Below are 9,887 nucleotides of genomic sequence, written 5' to 3' on the forward strand. Positions count from 1 at the left end.
TCGGCAAGCCAATCACACATTCCATATCTTGTTCCATGTTCATTAATAGAACATATTCAATATAGTGCATGTGTGATATGTATAATGAAGTCCATGAATACATAATCTGACTTAGTGAATTATGGTGAGATCACTAGTCTTTGAACACGTGTTCTAAATATTCATATTCGAAGGATATGCGATAAGAACATCAAAGTATCTGGATAGAATAGGACTATCTAGCCTCGCTCATATGACGATTATAGCCATTTCTGTAGCCATTCGTGTGGAGACACTAAGGATAGATAGTGGGTGCTCTTTAGTAAAAAGATCTTGCCGAATTGATTTGTATGAATCCATGGATGGTTGTGTAACTGGTCCTTTGACCTGAGACACCAAAGACGTCTTGTGAACGGACTGTTGTACTTGAAAATGACCTACGAGTGAGTCATCATGATAACCAATGATGAATTGGTTCCATGAGTGAGTTGATACACACTCCTTTGTATCTTCTAGAGCATGAGGTGTAGCTTGGCACCCTACGTGTTGGAGACTCAACCTATCTATGGGGTTAAATCGACCTGACTTTAATTAATATATATATAATGATATAGATTTGGAAGGCCAATAAAGGTTATTGGGCTATTGAAGTTATTAACTAAACTGAAACATGGGTCTAGAGGGTCACATGTAAATGGTCTTTGGACATTGGAAGATATACTTAAGTTTGGGGGGTTTTTTAAAAAAATACCGACTTAGTATAAATAGGGGAAGGCCCTGAACGAAATTCACCCAGGTCAGAATTGTCTAGGGGCCTTCCCTATCTTCTCCCTTCTCCCCCACACCTCCTCTCCACTCCCAATGAGATCAGGATGACGTCACGACGACAATGAAGCATGAACGGAGTTCATACAGGTGAAGGAGGAGATTTGACATGTCGAATATTGTGTGGATACGTCTAGAGGCTTCACACTTGAGCAGCTCGACTCATCTCACTTCAAGATCCAAGAAATCACGGAGGTGATCTGTGCACAGGTTCTTTGTTTAATGATTTTAAGTGATGTTGTTATGATTGCGTTATGAGTCTTCCACTGGATGGAATCCTAGTGTTCATCTAGATCAAGGCCTCTAGAACCCAACATGACATGTGGATCTCTTGGAGTTGCCTTTTGTGGAAGGCGAGGATAGTTCAAGACTTTAAAATTCTAAGAAAAAATGAAGAAGCTAAAAATTCTCTAAGGGGGAGGAAGAAAAATAGACTACTAGGATTTATCCTACTCTAGAGCTTGATATATGATGATTAAGAAAGCAAATTCAGCTTATTTTTAAGGGTTGCTTAGTCATTGCTCCCTATTTCCATCCATGTCCTCATATATATACATTGAGGCATGTATGTTTGTAATAATCATCCTTAAACTTTATTCCTACATTTTTTGGATGATTGAGAGAGAGAGAGAGAGAGTTTCTGAGATTCATCAAGTTTGGTCTTGGTGCCTTGGGTGCGTGAACAGAGGGGGAGCTTACTTGCAAATAGATAAGGTTGTGCGGTGCGGTGCAAATTTGTGCGGAAATTTGCACCGCACGTCGTACAAATTCGCACATCGCCTCCATCTTGATGGAAATAAATGTGGCTGGCAAGCCAATCACACATTCCCCATCTCGTTCCATGTTCATTATTAGAACATATTCATTATAGTACACTTGTGATGCGTATAATGAAGTCCATGAATACATGATCGGACTTAGTGAATTATGATGAGATCGTAATACGGAGATCACTAGTCTTTAAGCATGTGTGCTAAACATTCCTATTTGAAGGATACATGAGAAGGACATCGAAGTATCGGGATAGAATAACACTATCTAGCCTCACTCATATCATGAGTATGGCCGATCCCGTAGCCATTAGTGGGTGCTCTTTAGTGGAAAGAGTTCACTGAATTGATCCGTACGAATCCCTGAATGGTATTATACCGAACTGTCAATCAGGTTGATTCACGTCACGGTTGTGTAAGTGGTCCTTAGACCTGAGACACCAAAGACGTCTTGTAGACGGACGGTTGTACTTTGGCTATGGCCAACGAGTCTCTAATCATGGGATTCCAAATGGTCTTAGTTCGGGTGCATCAGGAAGTACACGAAGGCGATTGAGTGGTCAAGGTGGGATTGTCCACCCTCGGTATAAGAGGTGACAGCTCAAGGAAGATGATGCAATGAAATCCTTGGCCAAGGCAGTGAAATATCGGAGAAGAGTTCTCCGATGACTTCTAAATGCATCGGTACTAACTCGGATGATCGATTAGGGTTAGAAAGTTGACCATACCCTAAGTCGTCCAAGGAGCGTCAAGTGGATGGGGGATTATACATACACGGTAACCGATGATGAACAGATTTCATGAGTGAGTCGATATATACTCCTTTGTATCTTCTAGCACACGAGGTGTAGCTTGGCACCCCACATGTCGGAGTCTCGACCTATCAATTGGGTTAAATCGATCCGACATTGATTAATCTATATGATGATATAGTTAATTAATTTTAAAGGCCAATAAATGTTATTGGGTCGTTGGAGTCGTTAACTATACTGATACAGGGGCCTAGAGGGTCACACGCAAATTGTCTTTTGGACGTTGTAAGATATACTTAAGTTTTGGGGGTTTTTATGAAAAATACCCACTTAGTATAAATAGGGGAAGGCCTTGAACAAAATTCACCCAGGCCAGAATTGTTCAGGGACCTTTCCCCTTCTTCTCTACTCTCCCCACACCCCCTCTCCATCCCTGATGTGATCGGGACGATGTAACGACGTCGACGAAGAAAGAACGGGGCTCGTCAATGAGAAGGAAGAGATCTGACGCTCCGAGGACTGCGTGGATACGTCTAGAGGCTGCTCACTTGAGCAGCTCGACTCGTCTCGCTCCAGGATTGAAGAAATCACGAATGAGATTTGTGCAAAGGTACATTGTTTCAATGTTTTTTGTCGATGATGTTCGATTCGCAAAAGTCTTCCGCTGCACATCATTTTTTTCTGTTCATCCAGATCTAGGCCTCTAGAACCCAACACGTCTCCCAGAACCTCGCCACCGCCACTGCCCCCCGGCCGTGTGCCGCCATCACCGCCACCGCGCTCATCCACGCCACCAGATTCCTCTCCCACATCCCCTCGAAGACCACCTATGCCGCTGCCACGTCGCCGCACTTGCCCTACATCTTGATCAGCGCCGTGCCGCACCAGCGTAGCCCTGGAGCCACCAGCCCTACGCCAGCGCGTCGAGCTGCGCACAGGCCGATAGCGCGCAGACCAGGGCGGCGCCTCCCTCGCGCGCTGCATCCCCGAGAACCGAGCCAATGCCTCTGCCGGCCAGCCCGACTGCGCCAGCCCCGACAAGACCGTCGTCCACATCACCGCATTCCTCTCCAGCATTTCCTTGAACAGTGCTTGCGCCGCCGCTGCCCCGCTGCCCCGGAAGAGTGCGGTCAGCAATACACTGAGAGGGAGAGAGGAAGACGAGCAGGAAAGCAAGATCTTGGAGTTACAGAGTCAACGATTGTCGACCGAGACTCCAAGAGCAAGTGAGAGAGGAGAAGGGGGGAGCCTTCATAAAAATCACACATTCGCACCGATTCACACCGCACAAAGGTCTGTGCGGTGCACGGTGCGATGTGAAAATATGTTGTGCAGTGGGGAGTCTGAAATTTAGAACCTCCCTACTTGCAAACACAAATTTTCATGTTCATGGCAGAATGTAAGGATCTACAATAAGCATCCTCGCCTTACATTGGTTATTTTGAGCCTCAACGGTAGCATAGATCCATTACATTGTATCTTTCTACCATCACATTATGTCTTCATACTATTCAACGCGTCCTACATCTTTCACGTCATTGTATCTTCATCATCTGACCGTCATTCCATTCACCTGAATCATTTTTTTATCACATATTTACCATCTACTTTCTTTATTATCCTGTTATCATCACTCCGTTCTTGCTCTGAGTCATTATTCTAATATTGTCATTATTATTATCTACTATAATTACCTTAATCTTGTTAATAATTATTACTTTCTCATTATATTTTTCTCGTTTTGATCCCATATTTTTTTTCTAGTTTCCCGCTTATCTCACCAACCGCTCTGTAAAGTATATAAAAAAGTTAATCACCATTCCATGTGGAAACGGTCCGTACTCATCATTAAATTTGATTTAATAAGTAAGTAAAGGTTTATGTTTTTATTGATTAAACTCAAAAGTACCAAGGATAAGCTGAAACCCTAATTAGAGATCAAGAGATAGAGACAAAGAAAGACCAACATAGTAAAAAGAGAGACCAATAGAGAGAGAAATAAAGAGAGGGAAAGAAATAGAGATTAAGAGGGCGAGAGACAGAGAGAGGAAATAAAGAGAGGGAAAGAAAGAGAGACTGAGAGGGAGAGAGACAGAGAGAGAGAGAAATAAAGAGAGGGAAAGAAAGAGAGACTGAGAGGGAGAGAGACAGAGAGAGAGAGAGAGAAATAAAGAGAGGGAAAGAAAGAGAGACTGAGAGGGAGAGAGACAGAGAGAGAGAGAAATAAAGAGAAGGAAAGAAAGAGAGACGGAGAGGGAGAGAGACCGAGAGGGAGAGAAAGACTGAGAAAGATTGAAAGAGAGACACCTAGAGAGAGACCAAGAAAGAGAACCAGAGAGATAAAACAAGAGACACTAAGAAAGAGAGTCAGAGAGAGACAAAATAGACCGAAAGAGATAGAGTTTGAGAGCCATCGGCAGACAGTGGCAGACAGTGACATAAAGCCCTGTGTGATGGGGGTGTTGTATGGTGACAAGAGGAAGACGGGATGTGAGGGCCCATGATAGGTGACACAACTGTTATGAATTTTATCAAAAGCCAAGGATATGTGATGGGATGGATTTTCTCAACTGGTAGGCATAGTTTCATCTATCAAGGAACATAATATGTCCCTTCAAATCCTACACGTCCTCTCGTGGATGAGCCATTCCCTAAGGAGTTGTGCAGTTACATTTTGACAATGACCTAAAAGCCACTAATAATGGGATTCCAAAAATTCTCAGCTCATATCATCCACCCTTGGAATAAATTGAGAAAGAATCCAAGAAGAAGTTGCAATGCACTACATCACCAAACCTTAACTAGTAACTGATTTTAAGGGTTGGCATGGCATTTAACTATGCCCTAAGTCAGTGTAAGAGTGTGGTGTGGATAATGGATTATGAGTATGTCCTAATTGAGTGGATAATGGTTTTCTTAGTCTTTTTAATTTATACTTAACAAGCAACATTTATATTACTCCATTATTGTAGATTCATCTGAATCTTGACTCAGTTCTGTTTAAAATCAGTTATTACCAGCTCCCTCTTGTAAAAGCTCTAAAAATTGCTGCTCAAAAGATCTGGCAACTTTACAGATTTTTGTTGAGAACTGAAAAGAAAATGGGTCTTGGAAAGCACCAAAAAGTATGAAAAGCCGGAAGACTTTATCTGCAGCTGTACCCATTGAGGATCTCCTATTCCGAAGGGTAACAGGGTCAGCTGTTAGGTCCAAAGTTGTATGCCACAGCTATCGTGTGCCGAGATTCAGGCTTATTCAAAAGCTTGCACAAAAAAAGGAATACAGGATGTATCAAACCGCATAAAAAATCCGCAAAATTCTGGGGCATATATATGAACAAGGAAGAACTGACAAAAAATGGAATGCATGATATATCGATCCACAGAAAAAAAAACCACAAAATTCTGGGGCATATAAATGAACAAGGAAGAACTGAAAAAAAATGGAATACAGAGTATATCAATCCACATAAAAAAAACCACAAATTTTCTTGGGCATTTATATGAACAAGGAAGAACTGACAAAAAATGGAATGCATGATATATCGATCCACAGAAAGAAAAAAAACCACAAAATTCTGGGGCATATAAATGAACAAGGAAGAACTGACAAAAAATGGAATACAGAGTATATCAATCCACATAAAAAACCACATTTTTTCGAGCATTTATATGAACAAAGAAGAACTGACAAAAAATGGAACACAGGATATATCAATCCACAATACAAAACCACAAATTTCTGGGGCATTTATATGAACAAGGAAGAACTGACAAAAAATGGAATGCATGATATATCGATCCACAGAAAAAAAAAACCACAAAATTCTGGGGCATATAAATGAACAAGGAAGAACTGACAAAAAATGGAATACAGAGTATATCAATCCACATAAAAAAACCACAAATTTTCTCGGGCATTTATATGAACAAGGAAGAACTGACAAAAAATGGAATACAGAGAATATCAATCCACATAAAAAAAACACATATTTTCTCGGGCATTTATACGAACAAGGAAGAACTGACAAAAAATGGAATGCAGGATATTTCGATCCACAAAAAAATACAAAATTCTGGGGCATATATATGTACGAGGAAGAACTGACAAAAAATGGAATGCATGATATATCGATCCACAGAAAAAAAGAACCACAAAATTCTGGGGCATATAAATGAACAAGGAAGAACTCAGAAAAAAAGTTTTTTTAAAGAATAATTGACTTTTCTTAATTTCATGCCACAAAGATGGAAGGAAGGTAGAAAAACGCTGGTCAACAGATCATGTATCGATTGAAACAGAGTTTGATAGCATTCAAATCGATTTAGTAAGATTTTTCGTTCGCAGTTCATCGAATTCGAGGGTTGGCGTTCGATACGCTTCAAACAATGCAAAGAAATGGATTTCTTCTTCTTCTTAGCACTCTGTTCATCTTCCTCGGTCCGTTCGCTGCAGCTTCAGAGAGTAGCAGAAGCTTCATCGACGTGGCGGGAGGGCCTAACTCGGTCGTTTGGATCGTTCAATTGTCCGATCTTCACTTCAGTGTTTTCCACTCGTCTAGGGCTGCGGATTTCAGGGAATTGGTTGCTCCCGCCCTGTCTGTGATCAAGCCCTCCCTCGTGCTGATTACTGGCGATCTTACAGGCACTCTCCGCATTTTCACTCGCGAAGTACTCGCATTTGAGGATTTAACGCGTAGCACTCATTCATTTGTTACGATTTCGCACAGCGATTAAACAATTTTTTATCAAAAGTGGAGTTTTTTCATTGATTATTGTCGTTTAAGTGTGATCTTGCTGTGTATTATCTGTTTTCCGTCAAATGGGAACATCAAAGATCTGCTTGCAATGAAGCAAAACTAATCAGACATGGGCAGAATAAATCAGATTTGATGATTTAGACTTGAAGAATGATTTAACGCATATTACTATAATGTTTTCAGGATTTCGCCACGCGCTTAAACTTTTTTCTCTGTTAAGTAGCAGTTTTCTCGTTCTTAATTATTTTATGAATACTTAAAACATTGCCCAATGTCAGCACTGCGATGAGAAGTTCAAATTTAGAGTGATTAATTTCTTTTGAGGCCTCGGCTTATAGTGTATTTTCTGTTTTCTGTCAGAGGGGAAAAGCAAAGATCTGCTTACAATGAAGCAAAACGAAGCAGAATGGATAGAATACCAGCAAACATTGACTGACGTCATTAACAAGAGTGGCCTGGACGAGAAAATCTTCTACGATCTGAGAGGAAATCATGATAATTTTGGTGTTCCAGTGATGGGGGGGAAATATGATTTTTTTCATAATTACAGCAACAACGGCAGACTAGGAAGGAGAGGAAACGTTCATAGTGTCACTTTACAAGTACGGGAGTTCCACATGATCATCAAATTTTGATGGGATTTTTCAACCTTATCTTTGATTTTGTATTCTGAATCAAATTTAATCATTTCCTTGCAGAAGAATGGAAGAAAACACTTGTTTGTGGGCTTCGATAGCACAATGAAAGTAGGGATTCGAGGACCGACAAATCTATTTGGGCATCCCACAGACCAGATTCTTGATGACATAGACACTGAGCTCTCACAGTTTGACAAAGATCCCAGGGAATCTAAAATCACAAAGATCGCATTTGGCCACTTTCCTCTCTCTTTTTCATCTGTTTCAGAGTCAGGAAGAAGCTTAAAACAAGTTTTTCTGAAGCATTCTATAGCAGCATATCTCTGCGGCCATCTCCATGCAAGATTTGGCAAGAACCTGAAACGTCATCATAATTCTGACCCTAATTTCCTAGCTGATTATTTTCAGATGAATATCAGGAGAGACTCTTCAAACGGATTCAACCCGCCAGAAGAATTCTGGGAGTGGGAGATGGGTGACTGGAGGAAGAGGAGAAAGCTACGTGCTTTAGCTATTGACGATGGACACGTGTCGTTTGCTGACGTCGACCTCACTCCCGAGTCCTCAAAGACTTTTATACTTGTCACTTACCCTGTCGGCTCGGATTTCATGCAGAGAAGTTCATCAAATGCCTCATCCTCCTGTGAAAAGGTCAGAGCTCTGGTCTTCTCTGCTGTCAAGATTAGATCAGTTCACCTTAAGATCTATGACTCCCACCCAAAAAACCTCAATCTGGTACAAGTTTCCTTGATGAATATCGGAAATGATGATGATGATGATGATGATGACGATGATGATGATGATGATGGTTCTCGGGGAGGGCTTTACACTGCCCAGTGGAACTGTGAAGCATTTTCAGACCCATCTCCGAGTCGATATTGGCTTCAGATAGAGGCAGTTGATTTGTTTGAAAGATCAAGTTTCAGTGAGCTGAGACCATTTTCAGTCAACGGTTTGACCGCGAGAGTTGACTGGACGTGGAAGGAGTTTCTGGTCATGGGTTGTCAGTGGGAGTCCCTCTACCAGCCTCTTCTCTCTCTAGTCATGTTCTCTCTCTACTTGCTGCTTCTCGGCCCTCTTGTTCTTGTCCAGAGTTGGAAGGATCGGTGTTCATATGCCCACGTAGTTCGTGACTTTAGAGAGAGAAAAGTGGGTGCACTCTTTTTTGATGGGTTTAGATGGGTTTTTCTGGAATTTTATGAACAGAGGTTGATTTGGTTTGGATTACTCGCTCACCTGCTTCAGCTGAGCTTCTTTCCTTGGTTTTCTGGGCACATATTTACAGATACTGATCAAGTTGGCAGCATGACCCACAGAGGATGGGAGATTATAGCTGTTGGCTTCAAGAACGAGTTCATTGGATCTCCAGACGTGATGGTGATTGTTCTACCACATCTTTGCTTTGTAATTCTGCCGTCTATTTTTCTTGTTGCTACGTTAGCTGCTGAAAAATCAGCAAACCATGCACACTGCTTATCATTATCAGAAAAGAAGTTTGATGATCTTGATGAGACTAAGGAGGGGCCAGAAAGGAGTATCAACAAGAGAAAAACATTCTTATGGCGCCGGAGAATAATCAGGAAGTGTCTCTTTTTGCTCTGCTTGATAATCTTATGGGATCATTGGAAGGTACACATACCTCAAAATTAAGGTTATTGGACTATTTTCTTCTTATATCTTGGCATTTATTTACGGGATATATTTTCTGTTTTAATTTACAGAGATGCAGGTCTTTAGTGAAGGCATACGACATGAACCCATTGGTTCATGCTTTCACATTTTGCTTTACTGTTCCGTTAATCATGGCTGGTGCGGTATATAAAACATCATAGTTGAATCTGACGGTACAGGTTGGTGATGCCATGGTGTCTATGATATTTCCTTAGAAAACTTCTACGGTTATGATTTATTGTCATTTTACTAAGTTTTTATGGCTGTAGGACACATTGGGCTTGAGTCTGTAGGCGAGATTTAACTTCTTGGAGGGGATAGATTAATGGCATATTGGAGGGTAAGATAGACTAATTACGAAGTTAGGGAAGTTCTAAGAAAATTGATTGCGCTCTCCATCTTCCAGGCCCACCTCTCAGTGAATATAGGAGCGCATCCTACAGTGATAATATTATCCTATCACGAAACCCAAAGAAATTGATCTTCAAAGACC

The 9,887-nt window shown here is 41.2% G+C and overlaps 1 protein-coding gene across 4 annotated transcripts; it reads left to right on the forward strand.

The window, feature by feature from the left end:
- Nucleotides 1-6,582: 6,582 nt before the first annotated feature.
- On the forward strand, nucleotides 6,583-9,887 carry LOC144711355 (Calcineurin-like metallo-phosphoesterase superfamily protein). 4 transcript variants are annotated; one of them, XR_013583531.1, is made up of 6 exons: nucleotides 6,585-6,970; nucleotides 7,446-7,687; nucleotides 7,784-9,352; nucleotides 9,445-9,573; nucleotides 9,664-9,734; nucleotides 9,801-9,858. XR_013583531.1 is itself a non-coding variant. In XM_078585336.1 (5 exons), exons 1-4 carry the CDS (start codon nucleotides 6,715-6,717, stop codon nucleotides 9,553-9,555), a joined length of 2,178 nt encoding a protein of 725 aa, XP_078441462.1. In that variant the 5' UTR covers nucleotides 6,585-6,714; the 3' UTR covers nucleotides 9,556-9,573; nucleotides 9,664-9,887. The 4 variants fall into 4 exon arrangements, 2 of the variants coding, with proteins under 2 accessions (XP_078441462.1, XP_078441461.1); XR_013583532.1 differs by lacking the exon at nucleotides 9,801-9,858 and having other exon boundaries at nucleotides 6,583-6,970; nucleotides 7,784-9,100; nucleotides 9,210-9,352; nucleotides 9,445-9,676; XM_078585336.1 differs by having other exon boundaries at nucleotides 9,664-9,887.

Source organism: Wolffia australiana, chromosome 13 (genome assembly GCF_029677425.1).
Source record: "Wolffia australiana isolate 7733 chromosome 13, ASM2967742v1".
NCBI classification, from domain to species: domain Eukaryota; kingdom Viridiplantae; phylum Streptophyta; class Magnoliopsida; order Alismatales; family Araceae; genus Wolffia; species Wolffia australiana.

What these genes read in the sequence shown, in the direction of transcription:
- LOC144711355 (XM_078585336.1), top strand. Translation starts at nt 6,715, where the DNA reads ATGCAAAGAAATGGATTTCTTCTTCTTCTTAGCACTCTGTTCATCTTC. An exon ending in GATTACTGGCGATCTTACAG is followed by an intron (nt 6,971 to 7,445) that starts GCACTCTCCGCA and finishes GTTTTCTGTCAG; the next exon opens with AGGGGAAAAGCAAAGATCTG. An exon ending in TCTTATGGGATCATTGGAAG is followed by an intron (nt 9,353 to 9,444) that starts GTACACATACCT and finishes TTTAATTTACAG; the next exon opens with AGATGCAGGTCTTTAGTGAA.